The 27,706-nt window shown below is 45.2% G+C and overlaps 1 protein-coding gene and 1 pseudogene across 14 annotated transcripts in view; one reads left to right on the plus strand and one right to left on the minus strand.

The window, feature by feature from the left end:
* Window positions 1-1,408: 1,408 nt before the first annotated feature.
* TAF12 (TATA-box binding protein associated factor 12) overlaps window positions 1,409-27,706 on the minus strand; it is a 54,705-nt gene continuing 28,407 nt past the window's right edge. For 13 of the 14 annotated variants that reach the window (XM_054259019.2, XM_009000760.4, XM_002750519.7 and 10 more), the window contains 5 exons: window positions 26,666-26,917; window positions 22,097-22,174; window positions 15,257-15,371; window positions 3,798-3,886; window positions 1,409-1,888 (listed from right to left, as the gene is read on the minus strand). In XM_054259019.2, coding sequence (XP_054114994.1) covers window positions 1,853-1,888; window positions 3,798-3,886; window positions 15,257-15,371; window positions 22,097-22,174; window positions 26,666-26,833 — 486 coding nt within the window. In that variant the 5' untranslated portion in view covers window positions 26,834-26,917 and the 3' untranslated portion in view covers window positions 1,409-1,852. Of the gene's footprint in view, window positions 1,889-3,797; window positions 3,887-8,781; window positions 8,901-15,256; window positions 15,372-22,096; window positions 22,175-26,665; window positions 26,918-27,706 lie in introns of all 14 variants that reach the window. The other variant, XR_013519896.1, reaches the window with a different exon arrangement.
* LOC103794323 (tRNA (guanine-N(7)-)-methyltransferase pseudogene) lies at window positions 7,463-8,693 on the plus strand (annotated as a pseudogene).

Genomic DNA, 27,706 nt, shown 5'->3' on the forward strand with positions numbered 1-27,706 from the left:
AAGTAACCCACCTGCCTCGGCCTCCGAAACTGCTGAGATTACAGGCTTGAGCCACTGCACCTGGCCGCCTGGGTCTGTTTTTATTCATCATTGTATTCCTTTGCTTAGCACAGGCAGGGGCTTAAAAATACTTGTTGAATAAATGAACAAGCTCAAACAAGCCCCGTAATATGCAGACAGGCCAAGACTGAGACAGATGACACCACTTACTTGTTGCACGGTAAATCAAGAACTGGGGTCTTTTGATTCTACCCCAGCTCTTTCCATTGAACTTCCCGATTCCTGAGTTCCCTTCTGTTCTTAGTGGAGATCTCAAAACTGATTCTAAATTCCTTGGCTGCCAAGGTCAGTGATCTATTCCTACTACTGAAACCCAGCTGGAGGCCCCTTGCTGTTTGATGTCACTGACAGAACATCCTTTATGAGTGTCACCACTGGCATCAGGAGGTTCTGGAGAAAGTGAAACCCTTCAACACCCTCATCCTGATGGTTGGCCACAAGAGTGACCTGGTGGCTGAGCACTGGGTAACACCACAGGGAAAGAAACTGGCTGCCTCCTTGGGGCAGTGAAACTTTAGCCAAGAGCAATGGTAACATTAGCACAGCCTTTGAGGTGCTCACTCAGTATATCTGTGAGGCTGTGAAGGGGGGGACATGAGATCTAACCCAGGGTGGGAGGGAGTTTTGAAAAGCAGGGTCCCTATAACTCGATCAAGACAGATGCAAGTGGGCCAAAAAAAAAAAAAAAAGAAAGAAAAAAGAAAAGAAAAGCAGGGTCCCATCCTGGACCAAGCTTCAGGACTCAGAGGACCAAAGCAGATCAAGGTGGCTGTGCCTGTGCTAGTGACCCTTGAGTAGGATAGCCATGCTCCCTAGAGCCCACATAACTCTCACAATCCACCAGGGCCATGCTAGGCCCAGGACAGGACAATGCTAGGTGCCACTGAAGGACATGACCCTGAGGTCTAGAAGGGGCCTGGTTTCCTCTGCACAATGGTGAAAACACCAGGATCAAAGATATCAGCAACTAAGAAGAGATGGGAACCTGCACAGCCAGGACTATTCAGAGGACAGGCCTAATCCCATCCTTTCCCAGGGCCAGGGATAAACACAGCTTTCTCCAGGTTACAGAAGGTCAAAAAGGGGTTTTAGGCACATAACACTGCCAAAATAAGGATGTCTCTTCAGTTCAGGGCCATAAGAGAAGGCCGCCATATTCAATTCTTATGACAGAGAAGCTGGGCTCAAACTCCTACTGATGTTATAGCCTCCCTTGGAGTAAAATAATGGAAAATCCCCGAGTTTTTCTGAAACGCAGAAAGGAATAATGGTGCTGCCACCTGCTGAGTAGAGAGCTACAATCCAGACTTGCTTGTCCTTACTTCTGGGATTTCAAAGGTACCCTGTCTTTTGATTAATAACTTCTTTATTCTGGAAAAGCAAATGAAAGTCATATTCATATAAACACTGACATTACAAAGTACAGGGAAAAGGGGAAAGGAGAAGGAAACAAAACCCTTTACAAATCCTGCTAATACTGTCTTACCCAAAAAGACCATAATGCTTTGTCCCATATTCAGTCACTTATATAATAAAACACAAATAAAATCTTCTCTGGAAGATACACTGCTCCTCTTTGAGATGGCAGGGAAAAGGGACCAGAAGTTGGGGTAGGAGGCTTTATTCTTTTGGCAGATCCTCTCAGTCATTATAGATATTGCTGCACTGTTAATAAAAAATATATGCTTCTCTGTAAAGCATTAAAAAAAAAAAATCCATGGATGAGATGGCTGAGTTCTCAGCTCAAGTATCTCCAAATACATTGTTGTCCATTCCCTGACCTTTCCACGTGTTATTTCTTGGTTGTTTTCCGGATTAATGCCATTCTCTGAAAGGAGAGAGAAATAAGCGGTTATACAGCAGCAGCTGGAGTCAGGAGCTTTCCGGGAACATTCTATGTGGCTAGCAGGCCTCATGGTCTACACTGTAGGCTACAGCCCTCAAAGACCTGCAGTCGCAAGGCATCTCAGTAGATTCCTTCTAACTGGAGAGCGGTCTGCAAGGCTCCAAGAAATGTTTAGATGGGCTAGTGGACCCATTTCATCCACCGAACTGCTCTAGGCTAGCAGGATGGCAAAAAAGTTAAGAGCAGAAGAAAGTGACAGCTCTTGAGTTTTGGGGACTTAGAGGATGAGCTGACAAAGCATTTGTTTTCTTTCCTTTTTTTTTTAAAGATGGTATCTCGTTCTGTTGTCCAGGCTGGAATGCAGTGGCATGATCTCAGCTCACTGAAACCTCTGCCTCCCGAGTTCAAGCGATTCTCTTGCCTCAGCCTCCCCAAAGCACTAGGATTACAGGCATGAGCCACAATGCCTGGCCAAGCATGTGTTTTCTGGGGTCCCCCAACACCAAGCTTTTCTCTGGTGATGGACACAAATAAGGAAAGGGCCTCAATTTCAAAGGGAACTGACATTTCGCACCTTGTGACCTGCAATGAAGGGAAACTGAAGACTAACAACTTCTACCACAACCCATCATGGAAACACTGAGATCACAGGTTTCATGATCTGAATTATTATTATTATTTTTTTTGAGATGGAGTTTTGCTCTTGTTACCCAGGCTGGAGTGCAATGGTGTGATCTCTGCTCACCGCAACCTCCGCCTCCTGGGTTCAGGCAATTCTCCTGCCTCAGCCTCCTGAGTAGCTGGGATTACAGGCATGCGCCACCATGCCCAGCTAATTTTTTGTACTTTTTTAGTAGAGACGGGGTTTCACCATGTTGACCAGGATGGTCTCGATCTCTTAACCTCGTGATCCACCTGCCTCGGCCTCCCGAAGTGCTGGGATTACAGGCTTGAGCCACCTTGCTCCTGAATTCTTTTACTATTATACCAGTCACAGGCCAAACTAATAACTTGCTTTGCTCATTCTTTTTGACCAAATTATCAATATTATAGTATTTGTTGACTAAATAAATAGGGCTGAAAAATGGTTAATTTGGGAGCAGAGCCAAAGTGGCAGTCCATTGTTTGGAGGGATTCTCTTCTGAACAGTGCAATCCTTCCATTCAGGTAACTGGTGGCTTCCTTGAAGGACTTGCTCTGTGAGCTCTATAAACACCTACTTCAGAGATACAAGGCTATGGCAAAGCAGAGGCACTCAACCAGGACTACCCAGTTGTGCCTGCCAAGCTTGGAAAAAGCTCATGTTTCAAATCAGAGTAGCCACTTAAATTAAGACAGAAAGGATAAGGATAACAGTCTTGTCAGAGGGAGGCCAACACTGTTAGACTGACTGAAGATGGGGATGACTTGGTCCACAACAGAAGTGGTATTCTCACACTGACTCCTAGGTACCAAAACAAAGAAAAACCGGGAGACAGGCCAGAATGTCTGGCATAGCAGCCTGGATACTACCTCTCAGCACAAGTACAGCACATTTCTGGTTTCTTTAACCTCTCCTCTTTTCATAGGGCCATATATGGTGTTGTGATCAGCAAGAATAAAGATTTCATTAAGGAGGCATGGTGGGGTGAGCTCCATCCATATTAGAAGAACCCAGAATTAACAGCTTTAAGTGATATTCCTCAGAGTTAAAAGTAAAAACAGACTGCATGTGGGAATAGCACAGCACCAAGTCAGTATCTTATTGATCTCCTGGAGATCGCTGCTGCCTCTTGCCCTCTCTGACTCTTGATCCAGAGAGCGAAGCTTGCCGTGTGCGGGAAGTGAGACTCCCTAGAAGGTAGCTGTGTGTACTCGCTTTGAGAGGTAGCTCAATGAATCATTTCCTCACCTGTTTGTGAGCTTCCGTGGTGCAAGCTTTTTTGTAGGGTCGGATTTCTTCAGAGCCAAATCCTGGGATCCACATGTTCCACTGGCGCTCTGCAAGGAAGACATCAGCACAGAGATAAAGGTACCAAGAAGGCAGTACCAGGAATGCAATGTCCTGATCCCTTGGATCAGGGAGGATGAATGCAGGCATCTGGATACTAACACTAACTCCACAGAGGGATTCTATTACAAATGGGGAAAATAAACATGGGTCCTCCAAGGTTTTTTTTTTTTTTTGAGATGGAGTTTTGCTCTTGTTACCCAGGCTGGAGTGCAATGGCGTGATCTCCGCTCACCGCAACCTCCACCTCCTGGGTTCAGGCAATTGTCCTGCCTCTGCCTCCCGAGTAGCTTGGATTACAGGCATGCGCCACTGTGCCCAGCTAATTTTTTGTATTTTTAGTAGAGACGGGGTTTCACCATGTTGACCAGGATGGTCTCGATCTCTTGACCTCGTGATCCACCCACCTCGGCCTCCCAAAGTGCTGGGATTACAGGTGTGAGCCACCGCGCCTGGCCCCTCCAAGGTTTTTTTTGAAGACGTGGTCTTTCTGCTCTGCCACCCAGAGTGGGGAAATCTTGGCTCACTGCAGACTTGACTGCCCTGGCTCATTTACCACAGGCTCATTTGCCAGGTTCAAGGGATTCTCTTGCCTCAGCCTCCTGAGTAGCTGGAATTACAGGTGCGTGCTGTCACTCCTGGCTAATTTTTTTTTTTTTTGAGATGGAGTCTCACTCTGTTGCCTAGGATGGAGTGCAGTGGCTTGATCTTGGCTCACTGCAACTCTGCCACCTGGGTTCAAGCGATTGCGATTCTCTTGCCTCAGCCTCCTGAGTAGCTGGGATTACAGGCGCCTGCCACTGCGCCCAGCTAATTTTTGTATTTTTAGTAGAGATGGGGTTTCACAATCTTTGTCAGGCTGGTCTTGAACTCCTGACCTTGTGATCCACCTGCCCTGGCCTCCCAAAGTGCTGAGATTACAGGCATGAGTCACCCCGCCCACCCCCGACTAATTTTTTATATTTTTAGTAGAAACGGAGTTTCACCATGTTAGCCAGGCTGATCTCCAACTCCTCACCTCAGGTGATCCGCCCACCTTGATCTCCCAAAGTGCTGAGATTACAGGCATGAGCCACCACACCCAGCCTTATATTTCTATTTTTTGTAGAGATGGGGTCTTGTTATGTTGTCCACTCTGGTCTTGACTCCTTGGGCTCAAGCAGATCCTCCTGCCTCAGCCTCCTAAAGTGTTGTACTGATATTACAGGCATCAGCCTCCATACCTGGCTTCTTCCAAGGTTTGTTTTGTTTTTGAGACAGAATCTTGCTCTGTTGCCCAGGCTGGAGTGCAGTGGCACAATCTCAGCTCACTGCAACCTCCACCTTCCGAATTCAAGCAATTCTCTGCCCACGACCAGGTCTGGCTAATTTTTTTGTATTTTTAGTAGAGACAAGGTTGCACCACCTTGGCCAGGCTGGTCTCAAACTCCTGACCTTGTGATCCACCCGCCTCAGTCTCCCAAAGTGCTGGGATTACAGGTCTAAACCACCATGCCCAGCTGATCCTCCAAGGTTTTTAAAGGACTAAATTCAAGCTGTTTGCAAAGAAAAAGAGGTAGTCAAAGCTGTGAATGCTGAGCCCTGGGGTTTCCATGCAGCTTATCTAATCCACAGAAAATAAACATCATTTCTTTCTTCAGTTGTCTTATTCCTAAAACTCAAAGTAACCCCTCTCACACTTAAGGACATGAAGGCACTTCAAGCGTTCTGAAATCAAGAGCCAAAGCTGAGGTCTGCTGCTTCACTGATCAGCTGTATGACACTGGGTCTCAGTTTATTCTTCTTCTTTTTTTTTTTTTTTTTTGAGATGGAGTTTCACTGTTGTTACCCAGACTGGAGTGCAATGGCAGGATCTCGGCTCACCACAACCTCCGCCTCCTGAGTTCAAGCAATTCTCCTGCCTCAGCCTCCAGAGTTGCTGGGACTACAAGTGCGCACCACCATGCCCAGCTAATTTTTGTATTTTTAGTAGAGACGGGTTTCACCTTGTTGACCAGGATGGTCTCAATCTCTTGACCTCGTGATCCACCCACCTTGGCCTCCCAAAGTGCTGGGATTATAGGCGTGAGCCACTGCGCCCAGCCAGTTTCTTCATTTTTTATGTAGCCATAACAATAATAATAACCACCTGAGAGGGTGGTTGGGGTATTCAACGACATAATGCATGTGAAGTGTTCAGCCCAGAGCCTGCAATAAATAAATAGGTATGGATATAGATAGAGGTATGTCCACAACACAGTTCCATGCCCTGGTGTCCCTGGATATTATCCTCCTCCTAAGATTATCACAAGAAGTTCCCAGAGGATAGGGACTTTATTTATTCCACTTAGTAACTGGTATAGCTGCTTGGCCCCCTAAACTCCCATATAAAGGTGTACTGCATTTTAAGCAAACCCGATATTTACAGGCATAAGCCACAACACCTGGCACAATACTTCTTTGAAAACAGAATCTCTGAAACCTTCTGCTAACAATTTAAGTTATTAGTATTTGAAAGTGACACTGGCCAGGTGTGGTGGCTCACTTCTGTAATCCCACCACTTTGGGAAGCCAAGATGGGAGGACTGCTTGAGCCCAGGAGTTTCAGAGAAGCCTAACCAAAATAGTGAGACTTCCTCACTACTAAATATAAAAATATTAGCTGGTTGGGGAGTGGTGGCTCACGCTGGTAATCCCAGCACTTCGAGAGGCTGAGGTGGGTGGATCACCTGAGATCAAGAGTTCAAGACCAGCCTGGGCAACATGGTGAAACCCTGTGTCTACTAAAGATACCAAAAATTAGCCGGGTGTGGTAGCAGGTACCTGTAATCCCAGCTACTTGGGAGGCTGAGGCAGGAGAATCACTTGTACCTGTGAGGCAGAGGTTGCAATGAGCCAAGATGGTACCACTACACTCCAGCCTGGGCAACAAAGCAAGACTCCATCTCAAAAAAAAACAAAAACAAAAACTAGCTAAATGTGGTGGTGTGTACCTGTAGTTACAACTACTTGGGAGTCTAAGGCAGGAGGATCACTTGAACCCAGGAGGTAGAAGATGCAGTGAGCCATAATTGCACCTGCCTCAAACAAAGAAGATCCTGCCTCAAAACAAAATAAAAAGGGCCAGGCACAGTGACTCTCATCTATAATCCCAGCACTTTGGGAGGCAGAGGCAGAGGCAGATGGAACTCTTGAGGCCAGGAGTTCGAGACCAGCCTGGCCAACATGGTGAAACCCTGTCCCTACTAAAAACACAAAAATTAGCCAGGAGTGGTGGTGAGTGCATGTAATCCCAGCTACTTGGGAGGCTGTGGCACAATAATCACTTGAACCCGGGCAGAAGAGGTTACAGTGAGCCAGAGGTTGCAGACAAAGTTTATTCTCTAGGAATAAACTTTACAGTCAACAAAAAGTAGATAAAGTGTGCAAAGTCACTTTAAAGAAAGAGAGTAAGGCCGGGCGCGGTAGCTCACGCCTGTAATCCCAGCACTTTGGGAGGCTCAGGTGGGTGGATCACGAGGTCAGGGGTTTGAGACCAGCCTGATGAACATGGTGAAACCCCATCTCTACTTAAAAATATAAAAATTAGAGAGAAACCCCGGACTGGGATCATGGCAGCAGAGACTTGGAACGCTGCTGGAGCAGAGGCCCCACCGCCCAGAAGCGCTACTACCGGCAACATGCTCACTCCAACCCCATGGCGGACCACACGCTGCGCTGCCCTGTGAAGCAAGAGGAGATGGACTGATCTGAGCTATACCCAGAGTTCTTCACTCCACTCACTCAAAATCAGAGCCACGATGACCCAAAGGATGAGAAAGAAAAGAGAGCTCAGGCCCAAGTGGAGTTTGCAGACAGGCTGTGGCTATGGTGGCCCATTAGTGGAACTGTCACCGCTGTTCCCAGACACACTGATTCTGGGTCTGGAGATCCGGGTGAAGGTCTCAGACTATGTTCAAGACCGGATTCGGGTCCTATGCGCAGCTCCCGGAGGTGGCTTCCAGAACATCGCCTGTCTCCGTAGCAATGCCATGAAGCACCTTCCTAACTTCTACAAGGGCCAGCTGATAAAGATGTTCTTCCTCTTCCCCGACCCACATTTCAAGCGGACAAAGCACAAGTGGCGAATCATCAGTCCCACACTGCTAGCAGAATATGCCTATGTGCTGAGAGTTGGGGGGCTGATGTATACCATAACCGATGTGCTGGAGCTACATGACTGGATGAGCACTCATTTTGAAGAGCACCTGCTGTTTGAGCGTGTGCCCCTGGAGGACCTGAGTGAAGACCCTATTGTGGGACATCTAGGCATCTCAACTGAGGAGGGGAAGAAAGTTCTACGTAACGGAGGGAAGAATTTCCCAGCCATCTTCCGAAGAATACAAGATCCCGTCCTCCAGGCAGTAACCCCCCAATCCAGCCTGCCTGGTCACTGACTACATACTCTACCTTAGCTGGACCTTGTCTTCCAGGGACTAGAGAAAAGAGCAAGAGCCCTGGGTCTTCCCAGTTGAGACTGCTGGAGCTGAGACACAGTACTCCCTCAAAGAAGGTGGGGAGCTGCCCAGGGCAGAACCCACTGGTGTTCATGACTACCCCTGGCTCCTCTCACCTTGTCCCTCCACTGCCAACATAAAACAAAGCAGCCGACTGAGATGGTCAGAGGACTTTGGACCATAGGGGATCTTTGGAAGGCTGTGGGGTCTTGCTCTCCCTTAGCACTCCCTTCTTATTTGATCTCTCCTTAGCTAGAATGAGGAATGTAGTCCATCTAAACTGCTTGCTGGGCTCAATTACCACTTGTGTCTACTTTGCAGTCCTGGGATAATGTGTATGTATATACACATGCCCATTCTGCCATTTCTCAGAAAAAAAATAAAAATTAGCCGGGCATTGTGGTGCGCACCTGTAATCTCAGCTACTTGGGAGGCTGAGGCAGGAGAATTGCTTGAACCCGGAAGGCGGAAGTTGCGGTGAGCCAAAGAGCATGCCATTGTACTCCAGCCTGGGCAAGAGAGCACGACTCTGTCTCAAAAAAAAAAATAAATAAATAAAATTAGCCAGGTATGGTGGAAGGTGCCTATGTAATCCCAGATACTCTGGAGACTGAGGCAGGAGAACCTGGAAGGCAGAGGTTACAGTGAAACAAGATTTTGCCCTTGTACTCCAGCCTGAGCAATGAGAATGAAACTTTCTCAAAAAAAATGAATAAAAATATAAAAAATAAAGAGAGTAGCTACCAGGCATGAATATATACATGTATGTGTATCTGTAACTGTATACCTGGGTACTTTATGTGTGTATACATATATTTTATATAATCTTTTTTTTTTTTTTTTTTTTTTGAGACAGAGTCTCTCTCTTGTTGCCCAGGCTGTTGCCCAGGCTGGAGTGCAATGGTGCAATCTCGGCTCACCACAACGTCTGCCTCCCGGGTTCAAGCAATTCTCCTGCCTCAGCTTTCTGAGTACCTGGGACTATAGGCGTGTACCACTATACCTGGCTAATTTTTGTATTTTGAGTAGAGATGGGGTTTCTCCATGTTGGTCTGGCTGGTCTTAAACTCCTGATCTCAGGTGATCTGGCTGCCTTGGACTCCCAAAGTGCTGAGATTACAGGCATAAGCCACTGTGCCCTGCGTTGTTTTTTTTTTTTTGAGATGGATTCTTGCTCTGTCACCCAGGATGGAGTCCAATGACATGATCTTGGCTTACTGCAACCTCCGCCTCCTGGGTCCAAGTAATTCTCCTGCCTCCAAGCAATTCCCCTGCCTCGGCCTCCCAAGTAGCTGGGACTACAGACTCATGCTACCATGCCTGGCTAATTTTTTTTGTTTGTTTTTTTTTAGCAGAGATGGGGTTGCACTATGTTAGCCAGGATGGTCTCAATCTCCTGACCTCGTGATCTGCCTGACTCAGCCTCCCAAAGTGCTGAGATTATAGGCATGAGCCACAGTGCCTGGCATATTCTACATAATCTTAATAGTAACAGCAATCATTTAGTTAATGAAATGTAGTAAATGCATGGTCAAAGCAACATTGTGCAAAGCATTCTATATAAATTATCTCCTCTAACTTTTTTTTTTTTTTTGAGATGGGCTATTGCTCTGCTACCCGCGTTGGATTCAGTGGCGCAATCTTGGCTCACTACATCCTACAACTCCTGGATTCAAGCAATTTTCCTGCCTCAGCCTCCCAAGTAGCTGGGACTACAGGTGCGTACCACCACGCCCAGCTAAATTTTGTATTTTTGGTAGAGAAGAGCTTCGCCATGTTGGCCAGGCTGGTCTCGAACACCTGACCTCAGGTGATCCGCCCACCTCTACCTCCCAAAGCATTGGGATTACAGGCATGAACCATTGCACCTGGCCCCAATTCACGTTTGTTATACAACCATCACCATCATCCATCTCCAGAACTTTTTCATCCTCCCAAACTGAAACTCTATATCCATTAAGTAACTCCCTCTACCCTCTTCCCCCTCAGCCCTGGAAACAGTGTTCTACTTATTCTACTTTTTTTTTTTGAGACAGAGTCTCACTCTGTCATCCAGGCTAGAGTCCAGTGGTGCGATCTTGGCTCACTGCAACCTCTGTCTCCCTGGTTCAAGCAATTCCTGTGCCTCAGCCTCCTGAGTAGCTGGGATTACAGGTGTGCACCACCACGCCCAGCTAATTTTTATATTTTTAGTAGAGAAGGGGTTTATGTAGGCCAGGCTTGTCTCGAACTCCTGACCTTGTGATCCACCTGCGTTGGCCTCTCAAAGTGCTGGGATTACAGGTGTGAGCCACCATGCCCAGCCCTGGCTTACTTATTCTTTGTGTCTCTATGAATTTGTGTTGTGGTGGATTGATTTTTTTTTTTTTTTGGAGACAGTGTCTCCCTCTGTCACCCAGGCTGGAGTGCAGTGGCATGATCTCAGCTCACTCCAATCTCCACCTCTTGGGGTCAAACAACTCTCCTGCCTCAGACTTCCAAGTAGTTGGGACTACAGGTGCCCACCACTGCATCTGGCTAACTTGTATTTTTAATAGACAGGTGGTTTTACTATCTTGACCAGGCTGGTTTCGACCCCTGACCTAGTGATCCACCTACCTTGGCCTCCCAAAGTGCCAGGATCACAGGACCACACCCAAACGAGTTGTTTTTTAATGTATGTATGTATTTACTTATATATTTATTTAGAGGCAGGGTCACCCAGGCTAGAGTGCAGTGTGATGATGACAGCTCACTGCACCCTTGACCTTCGGGGCTCAAGTGATTTTCCTGCCTTAGCCTCCTGAGTAGCTGGGACTACAGGTACACACCACCATGCCTGGTTAATTTTTAAATCTTTTTTAAAATTATTTATTTTTTTATATTTTTTTCCTCTTAGCCATGCATGAGCAAATTTTTAAATCTTTTGTAGAGATGAGGTCTCACTATGTTACCCAGGCTAGTCTTGAACTTCTGGGCTCAAACAATCCTCCTGCCTCAGCTTCCAAAAATGCTAGAGGTTACAGGTATAAGCCACCATGCCAGGCCCCTAGTGGTGGTTGTAAAACATGTCTATAAATTCCTTCACACTCCTGCTATCAAGAGATGGAGTCTGTGTTCCCTCCTGCTGAAGCTGGACAGGTCTGACTGCCTCAAAGAACAGAATTCACCAAGAGTGATGCTGAAGACTAGGTTAGAAAAGGCCATGAAGTTTTCTTTTTTTTTTTGAGACAGAGTTTGGCTCTTATTACCCAGGCTGGAGTGCAATGGTGCAATCTCGGCTCACCTCCACCTCCTGGGTTCAAGCAATTTTCCTGCCTCAGCCTCCCAAGTAGCTGAGCCTACAGGCGTGCGCCATCGTGCCCAGCTAATATTTTTAGTGGAGATGGGGTTTCACCATGTTGACCAGAATGGTCTCAATCTCTTGACCTCATGATCCACCCGCCTCGGCCTCCCAAAGTGCTGGGATTACAGGTGTGAGCCACCGCGCCCAGCTGGCCATGACGTTTTCTGCCAGGTGCTCATGGGATGCTAATTCTGGGAGTCTTTAGCTGTCATGTAAGAAGTCTAGTTATCCTGGGACTGCTAAAGCATAAGACCATATGGAAAGATGGTGGATGGAGAGGATGGGAAGGGTAGGATCGGGGAATGTGAAGGGGAATGGGAGGGTGGGAAGGATGGAGGAAGACACCTGCAGAATCCTAGCTTTTTCAATGTTCTTAGACCAGGCATCAGACGTGGAAGACATATGAAGCCTTCCATTATGGGTTATTTAAATTGTGTCCCTCAAAAAGATACATTGCAGTATTAACCTTAAGTACCTTCAGAATATGATCTTATTTGGAAATAGGATGTTACAGATGAAATTGGTTAAAATGAGATCATATTGGAGTAGGGTTAGCCCTTAATCCAATATGACTGGTATTCTATAAGAAGAAGAGAAGAGACACAGAGATAGAGACACACAGGGAAAAGGACATGTGAAGACCAAAGCAGAGCCTGGAGTTCTGCAGCTACAAGCCATGGAAAACCAAGGATTGCCAGCTACCACCAGAGGCTGGGAGGAGGCAAGAATAGATTCTTCCCTAGGGGCAGCAGAGGGAACATGACCCTGCCGACACTTAGATTTCAGATTTCTGGCCTCAGAACTGTGAAATAAAATTTTTTGTTGTTTTAAGCTGCCATGTTTATGATACTTTGTTAAGGTAACCCTAGGAAACTAGTATGCCTTCCTTCAAGACAATCTCAGGCCCAGCCACTGCCTAACATAGTAAAACTAGCTGAGCCCATTCAACCCCTAGATTCATGAATAAAATCAACAACTGTTATTGTGCTAAGCCACTGTTGTGGGGTGGTCTATTACACATTGATGGATAACTGGAATATCTATCCTTTTCTCTATATACCAGCAATATTAACCAAAGTGTGTTACTTTACCTAAACTACCAATGTCTCCCGAAGGCAATAGCTTCTTGACACTGTGAAGGAAGCCTTTCAGTAATTATTCATGGGCTGATCTGCACCAAATCCCTTAATATTGTCTGTCTCATTCATGTGGCCTGACTGTCTCTATAGGTATAGACTGGGCCAGGCATGGTGGCTCATGACTGTAATCCTAGCACTTTGGGAGGCCAAAGCAGGTGAATCAGCTGAGGCTAGGAGTGTGAGACCAGCATGACCAACATGATGAAACTCCATCTCTACTGAAAATACAAAAATTAGCCAGGTGTGGTGGTACAGGTCTATAGTCCCAGCTACTTGAGAGGCTGAGACAGGAGAATCACTTGAACCCAGAAGGCGGAGGTTGCTGAGATAGCGCCATTGCACTCCAGCTGGGTGACAGAGAGAGACTCCATCTCAAAAAATAAAAAAATAGCCAGGCGCAATGGCTCATGCCTGTAATCCCAGCACTTTAGGAGGCCGAGGCAGGTGGATCACAAGGTCAGGAATTCGAGACCAGCCTGGCCTATATGGCAAAACCCTGTCTCTACTAAAAATACAAAAATTAGCCTGGTGCAGTGGCAGGTGCCTGTAGTCTGAGCTACTCAGGAAGCTGAAGTAGGAGAGTCGCTTGAACCCAGGAGGTGGAGGTTGCAGTGAGTTGAGATCATGTCACTGTACTCCAGTCTGGGTGACAGAGCAAGACTCTGTCTCAAAACAAATAAATAAATAAATAATCAAAAAAACACAATTTTAAAAATTAAAATTATTGTAATTCCAGTACTTTGGGAGGCCGAGGTGGGCGGATCATGAGGTCAAGAGATCGAGACCATCCTGGCCAACACAGTGAAACCCCATCTCTACTAAAAATACAAAAAAATTAGCCAAATGTGGTGGCACACACCTGTGGTCCCAGCTACTTGGGAGACTGAGGCGAAAGAATCACTTGAACCCAGGAGGCAGAGGTTGCAGTGAGCTGAGATTGCACCACTGCACTCCAGCCTGGTGACAAAGCAAGACTCTGTCCCAAAAAAATAATAATAATAATTAAAATTATATATATACATATATATACTGATCTCTTTCTTTTGATCACATTGTAACCAATGCAGAGGGCTGCTTATTCATTTCCAAGTGATTATGGTTATCACTATTAGCTAAGTATCTCCCAGAAAAACCCAAACTCAAATTTAGTGTTTATTAAGAATATAAAGTTGTCTGCCGGGCACAGTGGCTCACGCCTGTAATCCCAGCACTTTGGGAGGCCGAGGCGGGTGGATCACAAGGTCAAAAAGATCGAGACCATCCTGGTCAACATGGTGAAACCCTACTAAAAACACAAAAAATTAGCTGGGCATGGTGGCACATGCCTGTAATCCCAGCTATTCAGGAGGCTGAGGCAGCAGAATTGCCTGAACCCAGGAGGCGGAGGTTGCGGTGAGCTGAGATCATGCCATTGCACTCCAGCCTGGGTAACAAGAGCGAAACTCCATCTCAAAAAAAAAAAAAAAAAAGGCTGGGCGCGGTGGCTCACGCCTGTAATCCCAGCACTTTGGCAGTCTGAGGCGGGTGGATCACGAGGTCAAGAGATCGAGATCATCCTGGTCAACATGGTGAAACCCTGTCTCTACTAAAAAATACAAAAATTAGCTGGGCATGGTGGTGTGTGCCTGTAATCCCAGCTACTCAGGAGGCTGAGGCAGGAGAATTGCCTGAACCCAGGAGGTGGAGGTTGCGGTGAGCAGAGATCACGCCATTGCACTCCAGCCTGGGTAACAAGAGCGAAACTCCGTCTCAAAACAAACAAACAAACAAACAACATAAAGTTGTATGTAGGCCGGGCATGGTGGCTCACGCCTGTAATACAAGCACTTTGGAGGCCAAGGCAGGCAGATCACCTGAGGTCGGGAAGTTCAAGACCAGCCTGACCAACATGATGAAACCCTGTCTTAAAAACAAAAGAAAAAAAAAGTTGTATGTATATTATGATTATCACCTTGGGGAAAAATGCATAAATAGACTAAAACTGTAAGGGAACACTGAGGAACAGTTTTATTTGAATGGTAGAGACATAACAGTGCCTATACTTACCAGGTCCTACTTTGTGCAGGCCCAGTGCCAGTCACTTTACAGACATAGTCTATAATTATCAGATTTATCCTGTAAGGAGGAGACTATGATCCTCACTTTACAAATGAGGAAACAGAGTCTAAGAGAAACTAGGTAGTAAAAATAGGCTGATACAGCTGGAAAGTGGCAGAATCTGGTTTCAAATCCATGCCTGCGCTCATTCCCCCTACCATGGATGGATTTTTCTTTTCTATTTAGTGCTGTTATTGAATTAATACATAAATCCCAGTGCCCAAAAGTCTGGTTCTGGCATGAAGGTTCCTCTGACTACACTTCCCCTGGCAGTCCTGAAGCAGCAGGTGAATACATATTTCAGGGAGAAACAAAACCACATACCTAAATGTAGCTGGACATCTTTCACCTCCAGAGTGCTGGACTTGCGATGCCGTGCAAGCTGACAGGCTGCTGTCACCACACTCTCGATAAAATCATCAGCAATCTGCAGCAGCATCTGGGGAAGGTAAAGTGGGGAGAGTCACCACGACATTGGCAAATAGGCTTCTGGTGGTGGGACAACTGCTTTCTGCTTAGGTTATATATCTAGTCAGGATTTCTAGTAGAAGGCTGGAATTAGCATTTGGGCTAAGGTGGGGAAGAGGAATGAGAAGGACAAAAGAAAAACATTACCCAGGTTGAGTATAACTCACACCTTTCTGAGCATATACTTTCTTTTTCTTTGAGATGGAATCTCGCTCTTGTTGCCCAGGCTGGAATGCAATGGCATGATCTTGGTTTTCTGCAACCTCCACCTCCTGGGTTCAAGCAAATCTCTTGCTCAGCCTCCCAAGTAGTTGGGATTACAGGTGCCCGCCACCACACCCAGCTAATTTTTGTATTTTTAGAGATAGGGTTTCACCAAGTTGGCCAGGCTGGTCTCAAACTCCTGACCTCAGGTGATCTGCCCATCTCAGCCTCTCAAAGTGCTGGGATTACAGACTTAAGCCACAGCGCCCGGCCTCAGCATATACTTTTTACCTGGCAGTGATCAACTATCACAATCCCTACCTTTCATATCTTTATTGGTGGAAAAATAAAAGTGAATCATTTGAATTCCTCACTCACAGACTCTTAAAAGCACTTTTATTTCTATTATCTCACTTAGTCCTTGTAATTATCCTATGAAGAAAATTGGACATGGATTTTATTCATTCTATAGAGGATTTTAGAGACTCAGAGAGACTAATTTGTTCCTGGCCATGTAAGGAGAAAGCAGAAGGCCAGGTGCAGTGGTGCATGCCTGTCATCCCAGCACTTTGGGAGGCTGAGTTGGAAGAATCATTTGAGGTCAGAAGTTTGAGACCAACCCAACAATACTGAAAGACCCTCATCTGTATTTAAAAATAAATAAATTGAGGGTGGACATGGTGGCTCACACTCATAATCCCACAACTTTGGGAGGCTGATGTGGGCAGATCATTTGAGGTCAGAAGTTCGAGACCAGCCTGACCAACATGTTGAAACCCAGTCTCTAAGGGTCAGGTGCGGTGGCTCACTCCTGTAATCCCAGCACTTTGGAAGGTCAGGCAAGTGGATCACCTGAGGTCAGGAGTTTGAGACCAGCCAAAATAATGAAACCCTGTTTCCACCAAAAATACAAAATTAGCTGGGCATGGTGGCAGGCATATGTAATCCCAGCTACTCTGGAGGTTGAGGCAGGAGAATCTCTTGAATCCAGGATGTAGAGGTTGCAGTGAGCCAAGATGGTACTATGGCACTCCAGCCTGGGTGACAAGAGCGAAACTCCGTCTCAAAAAAAAAAAAAAAAAAACCAAAAAACCAGACATGGTGGCTCATGCCTGTAATCCCAGCTACTTGGGAGGCTGAGACAAGAGAATTGCTTAAACCTGGGAGTCTGAGGTGGCAGTGAGCCAAGACCGCACCATTGCACTCCAGCCTGGGTGACAGAGCAGGACTCTGTCTCAAAATAATAACAATAATAAAAATAATAAATAAGTTAATTAATTAATTAAAAAGAAAGAAACAAGAGGAACCAGGATTCCACCTAAAGGGTTCTGAGTCTTAATCCTGAGTTCTTTCCACATCACTATCAATTATTATTGGACTGTGTGAAGAGAAGGATGAGAATTCTGAAGATAATCATCTACATGAGGCCAGGCACAATGGCTCACTCCTATAATCCCAGCACTTTGGGAGGTTGAGGCAGATGGTTTGCTTCAGCTCTGGAGTTCAAGATTAGCCTGGGCAACACAGATGGCAAAACCCTATCTCTACAAAAAATACAGAGATTAGCTGAGTTTGGAGGCATGCACTTGTAGTCCCAGCTACTTGGGAGGCTGAAGTGTGAGGCTTGCTTGAATCCAGTTAATCAAGACTGCAGTGAGCGGTGATTGTGGCACAGCACTCCAGCTTGGGTGACAGAGACCTTGTCTCAAAAATAAATGAATAAATAAATACATGAAAAAAAACTGAGGTTACTTATTTATTTATTTATTTTTGAGACGGAGTCTCACTCTGTTGCCTAGGCTAGAGTGCTGTAGCATAATCTGGGCTCACTGCAACCTCTGCTTCCCAGGTTCAAATGATTCTGCTGCCTCAGCCTTTCAAGCAGCTAGGATTACAGGCACACACCACCACGCCTGGCTAATTTTTATATTTTTAGTAGAGATGGGGTTTCATCATGTTGGTCAGGCTGACCTCTAATTTCTGACCTCGTGATCTGCCCACCTTGGCCTCCCAAAGTGCTGGGATCACAGGCATGCGCCACTGTGCCTGGCAAAACTGAGACTTTTATCAGTCAATATATTTCCCATGGCTTCCTCTAGTGACAAACAAAAACAAACTAAAATTACAACCATAGACACAAAATTCCTTATTCTGGTCATTAACTCAGTGTCATCTTTACTGTGGGAACCAAATGGATACCATCTAAAAGAAAGACTTCTGATTAAACAGCAGATCAACTCCAAAAATTACTGCCTATCCCTCCCACAGTGCATTAAAATAAACAGTTAAAAAAAAAAACCAACTTATTGCCAGGTGCAGTGGCTCACGCCTGTAATCCCAGCACTTTGGGAGGCCAAAGCAAGTGGATCACTTGAGGTCAGGAATTTGAGACAAGCCTGACCAATATGATGAAACCCCTTCTTTACTAAAATTACAAAAATTAGCCAGGTATGGTGGCGTGTGCCTCTAGTCCCAGCTACTTGGGAGGCTTGAACCTGAGAGGCAGAGGTTGCAGTGAGCAGAGATCATACCAATGAACTCCAGCCTGGGCGACAGAGTGAGACACCATTTCAAAATAAATAAAATAAAATAAAATATTAATCCACAAAGACATCAGCAACAGAAGAGAAAATCTGAATGGGCAAGAATTTCCAATAAACTTTTTTTTCCTGAGCCTTACCATAGAAAAGAACCAATAACTTTTTTTTGTTTGTTTTTGAAACAGGGTCTCCCTCTATTGCCCAGGTTGAAGTACAGTGGCCCAATCAAGGCTCACTGCAGTCTAAACCTCTTGGGCTCAAGCAGTCCTTCCATCTCAGCTTCCCAAGTAGCTGAGACTACAGGTATATGTCATCAGGCCTAGCTAATTTTTAAAATTTTTATAGAGATGGAGCCTGTAATCCCACCACTTTGGGAGGCCAAGGTGGGTGGGCTGCTTGAGCCCAGGAGTTCAAGATCAGCCTGGGCAACATGGCAAGACTTTATCTTTACAAAAGATTTAAAAATTAGCCAGATATGGTGGCACACACCATAGCCACAGTTACTTGGAAGGCTGAGGTGAAAGGATCACTTGAGCCCAGGAGGTCGAGGCCACAGTGAGCTATGATCATGCCACTGAACTCCAGCCTGGGTAATAATGAGACCCTGTCATCAAAAAAAAAAGGAAACTGGCTGGGCGTGGTGGCTCACACCTGTAATCCTAGCACTTTGGGAGGCCAAGGCAGGTGAATCACCTGAGGTCAGGAGTTCAAGTCCAGCCTGACCAATATGGTGAAACCCTGTCTTTATTAAAAATACAAATATTAGCTGGTCATGGTGGCAGGCACTGTAATCCCAGCTACTCGAGCAGCTGAGGCAGGAGAATCACTTGAACCCAGGAAGCGGAGGTTGCAGAGAGCTGAGACCATGTCATTGCACTCCAGCCTGGGCAACAAGGCGAGACTCCATTTCAAAAAAAATAGAGAAGCTAAAGGATAAACCAACCCTTCAGATAGGAGCCTGGAAGACTTTTCTCTGGAGATATTGACTGATTCCAGAGAAAAGACTTACAGATACTGACATTTAGGGAATCTTCCATTAGGAAGGTTGACTTGTGGACCAAATTACTCTGAAGTAACATCTGTGGTCTGCTAGCATGAACTGAGACCAGCTCATAAAAGTCAATTATGTACCTCTTTACACCCAAGTTTTTATTCAGTGATGTCATGTTGGGAGGAATAGTTACACTGCAGAAATCATAAAGTACTTCAAATCAGGTCTTTATCTCCGAAGAGCAGGTTGTTAAACATTTACCTATATATCACTGGGCCAAATCCATCAATTATGCTTCAAATCAGGTTTTCAGTAAGTCATTCTTTTTTTTTTTTTTGAGATGGGGGGTCTCACTCTGTGGCCCAGGCTGGAGTGCAACGGTGCAACCATGGCTCACTGCAACCTCCAATTCCTGGGTTCAAGTGATTCTCCTACCTCAGCCTCTTGAGTAGCTGGGACTACAGGTGTGTGCCACCAACCCCGGCTAATTTTTTGTATTTTTAGTAGAGATGGGGTTTCATTATGTTGGCCAGGTTGGTCTTGAACTCCTGACACCAGGTGATCCACCCACTTCAGCCTCCTAAAGTGCTGGGATTACAGGCAGAAGCCACCATGCCCAGTTGCAGTGGGTCATTCTTTAAGAATGAATAGCCAGGATTGGGTGTGGTGGCTCACACCTGTAATCCCAGACCTTTGGGAGGCTGAGGTGGATGGATCACTTGAGGTCAGAAGTTCGAGACCAGGCTGGCCAACATGGTGAAACCCCATCTCTAATAAAAATATGAAAATCAGTCAGCTATGGTGGCTTGCACCTGTAATCCCCGCTGCTCGGCAGGCTGAGGTGAGAGAATCGCTTGAACTTGGGAGATGGAGTTTGCAGTGAGCAAATATTGTGCCACTGCACTCAAGCCTGAGCGACTGAGCAAGACTCTGTCCCAAAAAAAAAAAAAAAAAAGATAAGGAAAGTTATATAGGCCAGCAGTCATGGTAGCTCATGCCTGTAATCTCAGCACTTTGGGAGGCTGAGTGAAGTGGATGGATCATCTGAGGTCAGGAATCCGAGACCAACCTGGCCAACATGGCAAAACCCCATCTCTACTAAAAATACAAAAATTAGCCAGGAGTGGTAGCATGTGCCTATAGTCAGCTACTCCGAAGGCTGAGGCAGGAGAATCACTTAAACCTGGGAGGCAGAGGTTGTGGTAAACTGAGATCGCGCCACTATGCTCCAGCCTGGGCAACAGAGCATGATTCTGTATCAAAAAAACAAAAACAAAAACAACAAACAAAGAAAGTTATATGGCACATTTGTGAGAGGTATAACAAAATTCTCATCTACGGTAACAGGAAGTCAATAGAATATTATACAGATGGCCAGGCACAGTGGCTCATGCCTGTAATCCCAGCACTTTGGGAGGCCAAGGTGGGCAGATCACCTGAGGTCGGGAATTTGAGACCAGCCTGTCCAACATGAATAAACTATCTCTACTCAAAATACAAAATTAGCCAGGTGTGGTGGGGCATGCCTATAATCTCAGCTACTCTAGAGGCTGAAGCAGGAGAATTGCTTGAACCCAGGAGGTGGAGGTTGCAGTGAGCCAAGATTATGCCATTGTACTCCAGCCTGGGCAACAAAAGCAAAACTCTGTCACTGTCTCAAAAAAAAAAAAAAAAAAAAAAGAGAGAATATTATAAAAATTAATGGGTCAAATAATATCTCTTTAAGTATATTACTTAGAAATACAGAAGAATGTTACAGAAACAGCTAAACTTGTTGAAAGTGATTGCCTATGAGCAACAGACTATGCCTTTTTAACAGGCAAAAGTAGCAGCAGTTATTGGGTGTAAAGCATTGGGCATTCTCCTAGATGTGTATAAATTGCAATAACCCTGCAGGTAAACAACGTCCATATGCTACTAATATAGGAGAAACCGAAGTCTCAAAAACTTATGTGACTTGTCTACAGCAACACAGCTGGTATATAGAAGGGCCAAGAATCAAATACATTTGTCTCTGCTCTTATTTTATTATTTTTTGAGACAGAGTCCTTCTCTGTCACTCAGGCTACAGTACAGTGTCATGATCTCAGTTTACTGAAACCTCAGCCTCCCGGGTTCAAGCGATTCTCCTCTCAGCCTCCCAAGCAGCTGGGATTATAGGCGCCCACCACCACACCTGGCTAATTTGCGCATTTTTAGTAGAGACAGGGTTTTATCTTGTTGGCCAGGTTGGTCTCAAACTCCTGACCTCAGGTGATCCACCCACTTTAGCCTCCCAAAGTGATGGGATTACAGGCATGAGCCACTGTGCCCAGCCTTTATTTTTTTTTTTTTTGAGATGAAGTCTCACTCTGTTGCCCAAGCTAGAGTGCAGTGGCGTGATCTTGGCTCACTGCAACCTCTGCCTCCCGGGTTCAAGAGATTCTCTTGCCTGTATCCTAAATAGGTGGGACTATAGGCGTGTGCTACAATGGCTGGCTAATTTTTATATTTTTAGTAGAGATGGGATTTCACTATGTTGGCCAGGCTGGTCTCCAGCTCCTGACCTCATGATCTGCCCACCTCAGCCTCCCAAAGTGTTAGGATTACAGGTGTGAGCCACCATACCTGGCCCTCTTTTTTTTTGGAAACAGGATCATGCTCTGTCACCCAGGCTGGAGTGCAGTGGTACAATTTTGTCTTACTACAACCTTGGCCTCCCAGGTTTAAGAACACCTCAGCCTCCCTAGTAGCTGGAACTACAGGGGCACACCACCAGGCTCAGCTAATTTTGTAATTTTTTGCAGATACAATGTCTCACTATATTGCCCAGGCTGGTTTTGAACTTCTGGGCTCCAGCAATCTTCCTGCCTCAGTCTCTCAAAAGGCATGAGTCACTGCATCTAGCCTGTCTGTGCTCTTAACCACTATGCTATACCAGTTCTCAGGGACCAGTTTCTGGGGTACCCAACCCCACCTTACCTCCTCCACATCTTCATCCAACTGCTCATTAGGATCCACTTCTCTTACTAAGTCCTGCAATTTCTTCTTGGTCAATACCTAAAGTTAATTGGGAAAAGATTTTTCAGCCAGGTATTAAGGAAACAAAATAGATCATTACCATGTAATGAAGAAAGGCTGTCAAATTGTTGGGTTTAGTTTCCACTTTCCAAAGAGTTCACAGTCTGCCCTACCTGACTATGCTGCTATAAGACTATACTGTCAAGAGAGAAGTAACTTAAGGAAAGGTGGAAAGAGCAGTTTGAAGACAGGCCAGCATCCAGCTGTCAGACAGTATATTTCACCCTCATGTATTTTTCTCACTGTGCCTATCTACATGAAGAAATTTGCAATTCTCTGACCACCACAAATTGTACCATGCCCCTTGCCTTTAGGCAAGTGTTTTTTGTTTTTTTTTTGAGACATGGTCTTGCTCTATTGCCCACTGGAGTGCACTGGCATGATCATGGTTCACTGTCACCTTGATTGACAAGCTCTCCCACCTAAGCTTCCCAGGTAGCTGGGACCATAGGCACATGCCACCACACGTGGCTACTTTTTTTTTTTTTTTTTTGGAGAGATGGGCTCTCACTATGTTGTGGAGCCTGCTCTTAAACTCCTAGGCTCAAGTGATTCTTCCACCTTGGCCTCCCAAAGTGCTACACATGCTCTACGTCCCTTCTTCCTACGTGCTCAGCTCATGGTGCCTCTTTGTGATGCCTTTCCTAGCCCATCCCAGGAGAAGTAACCACTTCCTCGTTTGGCCTCTATTGTACCTTATGCACCCGTTTTCATTGTGCATATTTATACACTTCCCTGTTTCTGACTTAATAGGCTAAAACTCTCTGAGGGCAGCCTTCATAAAGGAAATGTTACATATGTATGCCATTAAAAAGTGATCAAGCTCCTTCCTCCCCACTCCTCGGATTAAATAAAAATAAAATTTAAAAAGTAATCAAAAGAAAGCCAGGCACAGTGATCTGTGCCTGTAGTCCCAGGTATTCAGGAAGCTGAGACAAGAGGATCATTTGAGGCCATGAGTTGAAGACTGCGGTAAGCTACAATTGTGCCACTACACTCCAGCCTGGGAATACAGCAAGCCCTCCGCCTGTAATCTGAGCACTTTGGGAGGTTGAGGCAGGCGGATCACGAGGTCAGGAGTTCGAGACCAGCCTGGCCAATATGGTGAAACTCCATCTCTACTAAAAAATACAAAAATTGGCCAGGCGTGGTGGCTCACGCCTATAACCACAGCACTTTGGGAGGCCGAGGCGGGTGGATCACGAGGTCAAGAGATCGAGACCATCCTGGTCAACAAGGTGAAACACCATCTCTACTAAAAATACAAAAAATAGCTGGGCATGGTGGTGTGTGCTTGTAATCCCAGCTACTTGGAGGCTGAGGCAGGAGAACTGAACCCAGGAGGCGGAGGTTGCGATGAGCCAAGATAGCGCCATTGCACTCCAGTCTGGGTAACAAGAGCAAAACTCCGTCTCAAAAAAAAAAAAAAAAAAAATATATATATATATATATGTTGGGCATGGTGGTGGGCACCTGTAGTCCCAGCTGCTCAGGAGGCAGAGGCAGGAGAATCACTTGAACCCAGAAGGTGGAGGTTGCAGTGAGCTGAGATCATGCCACTGCACTCCAGCCTGGGTGACACAGTGAGACTCCATATTAAAAAAAACAAAAACGGCTGGGTGCAGTGGCTCACGTCTATAATCCCAGCACTTTGAGAGGCTGAGGTGAGCGGATCACGAAGTCAAAAGATCAAGACTATCCTGGCCAACTCGTTGAAACACTGTTGGGCGTGTTGGTGCTCCCCTGTAGTCCCAGCTACTCAGGAGACTGAGGTAGGAGAATTGCTTGAACCCGGGAGGCAAAGGTTACAGTGAGCGGAGATCACGCCACTGCACTACAGCCTGAGGACAGAGCAAGACTCTGTCTTCAAAAAAAAAAAAAAAGGGCCAGGCACAGTGGCTCACGCCTGTAATCCCACCAGCACTTTGGAAGGCCGAGGCGGGAGGACTGCCTTAGCTCAGGTATTTGAAACCAGCCTGGGCAACATGGCGAGACTGCATCTCTATTTAAAAAAAATATCTGGCTGGGCGCAGTGGCTCACACTTGTAATCCTAGCACTTTGGGAGGTGGAGGTGGGTGGATCACCTGAGGTCAGGAGTTCAAGACCAGCCTGTCCATCATGGTGAAACCCCATCTTTATAAAAATAAATAAATAAAAATAAAGAAAAAGAAAATAAATAAATAAATAAACATCTATCTATATAATTTTTAAAAATTAGGCACTTTTCTTCCTTTCTTGCTCTAAAGCTTCTAGTAAAATTCCACTACAAAAAAAAAAAAAAAAAAAGAACGAAAGAGAAAAAAAAAACAAAAGACATACACTAAAATGCTAACCATGGCTATTTCATGGTGGTGGCATTAGAATTACGGGCTATTTATTTTTTGTGTATTTCTGCAGCTTCTGTAATAACCATGTATAATTTTTAAAATAAGAAAAAAAGAAAATATTTTTTTTTGTTTTGTTTTTTTGAGGCAGAGTTTTGCTCTTTTTGCCCAGGCTGGAGTGCAATGGCTTAATCTCGGCTCACTGCAACCTCTGCCTCCTGGGTTCAAGTGATTCTCTTGCCTCAGCCTCCTGTGTAGCTAGGATTATAGGCATGTGCCACCACACCTGGCCAATTTTGTAGTTTTAATAGAGACAGGGTTTCTCCATGTTGGACAGGCTGGTCTCAAACTCCCAACCTCAGGTGATCCGCCCACTTGGCCTCCCAAAGTGCTGGGATTACAGGCATAAGCCACCATGCCCGGCTGAAAATAATTTTCTAAAATGAATATTCAGCTGGGCATGGTGGCTCACATCTGTAATCCCAGCACTTTGGGAGGCAGAGGAGGGAAGATCACTTGAGGCCAGCCTGGGCAACACAGCAAGACCTTGTCTCTCCAAAAAAAAAAAAAAAAATTAACCAAGCATGATGGTGCATGCCTATGGTTCTAGCTACTCAGGAGACTGAGGTGGGAAGATTGCTTGAACCCAGAAATTTGAGGCTATAGTGAGCTATGATTATACCATTGCACTCTAGCCTGGGCAACAGAGCAAAACCCTTTCTCTAAAAAATAAATAAAAGTTAATGATGTCTCATATCTATCTATTCTTCTTCATTCTATCCTAATCACCTAATTCAAGCCTTCACTACATGTCTTGATTTATTGAAAAAGTCTTAGAATTGGTCATCCACCCAGTCTAACCCCCTTTTCTACCCATCCTGTCCCCTTACTGCCAAGTTACTACTCTATAGAATACACTATTTTTATTACATACTTTTACTTCTTTATTAAATATCTGCAAAGATTGTATATTACCTGAAAGTTCCAATGGAAACTTACTAGTACAGGGTCACTATGTTCTGCCATAACCCTACCTAGACAATATTTTTTTTTTGAGGTGGAATTTCTCTCTTGCTGCCCAGGCCGAAGTGCAATGTTGCGATCTCAGCTCATGGCAACCTCCACCTCCCAGGCTGAAGCAATTTTCCTGCCTCAGCTTCCCAAGTAGCTGGGAATACAGGCATGAGCCACCACGCCCAGGTAATTTTGTATTTTTAGTAGAGATGGAGTTTCACCATGTTGGCCAGGATAGTCTTGATCTTCATGTTGGTTAGAACACACAACCTCAGGTGATCCGCCCGCCTCGGCCTCCCAAAGTGCTGGGATTACAAGCTTGAGCCACCACGCCTCGCTACCTATACAATTTTAAATTCTGTCTTCTATAACAGACTCCATATTCAAAAGAGACTGATCTCCTGATTGTCTGCCCAACCATCCCTCATTAACCTTTGCCAGTTCCTTCACTCATTCCCTTGAAATACTGGGCCAACTCATTCATTTTTTTCTTCACAGCCTACAAAACCCAATTCAAAGAGATTATACTTATTTCTTGTGGCTCTGGAGGCAAAATCAGAATTATGGGTAGAAAGAAGGGAGCAGATTTTAGAATCACTGCAGAAAATTAATAATGGCAGGAATTGGATGAACTAGAAGGTGGAATGGCTAGAACCAAGAGTATTTCCATCATAGGAAAAATGAATTAATTATTTTATTTAACAACTATATAGTTAACATATATATAAAACACCTATCAAAATGAAAGAAAAAACCTACCACAGGCATGGATGGATGGATACATGCATACACACAACAATATACAACACAGTAAAACTTGATAAACACTGTACATGATAATTTGCTAAAGAATGTTAGAGGATCATATATTCAGGGCAAACTGAATCTGTGTCTCCTGAGTTGGGGTCCTCAAATTTGGCCCAAATATAGTCTCTACTTACATTAAAACAAACAAACATGACTAGCCTTAAAAAAAACAAACAAACAAAAAACTTAGAAATCCGTAAGACGGAAAAGACCTTTTCGGCTAAGAGAAAAAGGCAGCATATAAGATGGACATCTCTTAAGTATTACAGGTTGAAATAACAGGTGAGAGGTGGCTACAGGGAAGAAAGAGTAAGAGGATGATACCTGATTGTTTTCAGGGCTAAGACGACCTCCTGTCCCAGGAGTGCCTGGTATCTTTACCACTGTAGTACTATTGGCCATGGAGCCTTGTGGAGGGGTGCTGGCTGGTTCCGGTTTTATGGATGAGAAATTGGAGAGGTTGATTAGGGCTGAGGGGCCAAACTGGTTCATAATCTGCCGAGCTTTGGACTTCAGCTCATAGAGCTTATCGAGATCCTGTTTCTTTTTGGAGCTGTGAGGACCAAGGCCAATTAACTGAAGAAGAAAAGCATAAGAATTAGTTCTAGAAGAACCTGTAATAAAGAATGAGTCTTGAGAGTAAAAAGAGGCCTGGTGCAATGGTTCACAACTGTAATCCCAGCACTTTGGGAGGGCCAGGTGGGCAGATCACTTGAGGCCAGTAGTTCAAGACCAGCCTGGGCAACATAGTGAGACCTCATCTCTACCAAAAAAAAAAAAAAAAAAAAAAGCAAGTAAAATCAGGTCTGTTAGACTTTGAGAGTTCTTCAGTATATATGGAATGGTGACCATTTAATACCTACATGTTAAAAATTGAGGGAATGAAGAATGGTTTTTGCTTTCACCTGACATTTAGAAACCATCTCTTCTCTAAATGTTAAATAAAATTGACCACAAAATTGAAACAAGGAAGAAAGTAAATGAAATAAGGAATCTTACGTACAAAAATAAACTAGGGTTGGGTGCAGTAGCTCATTGTAATCCCAGCATTTTGGGTGCCTGTAGTGGATCACTTGAGTCCAGGAGTTACAGAATAGCCTGGGCAACATAGGGAAGCCCTATCTGCAAAAACTTAGCTGGGGCTGGGCGTGGTGGCTCACGCCTATTATCCCAGCACCTTGGGAGACCAAAGCGGGTGGATTAACTGAGGTCAGGAGTTCGAGATGAGCCTGACCAACATGGTGAAACCCTATCTCTACCAAAAATACAAAAAAATTGGCTGGGCATGGTGGCACACTCCTGTAATCCCTCCCAGCTACTGGGAAGGCTGAGGCAGGAGAATCATTTGAACATGGGAGACAGAGC

This window comes from Callithrix jacchus, chromosome 7 (assembly GCF_049354715.1).
Source record: "Callithrix jacchus isolate 240 chromosome 7, calJac240_pri, whole genome shotgun sequence".
In the NCBI taxonomy this organism is placed as follows: Eukaryota; Metazoa; Chordata; class Mammalia; order Primates; family Cebidae; genus Callithrix; species Callithrix jacchus.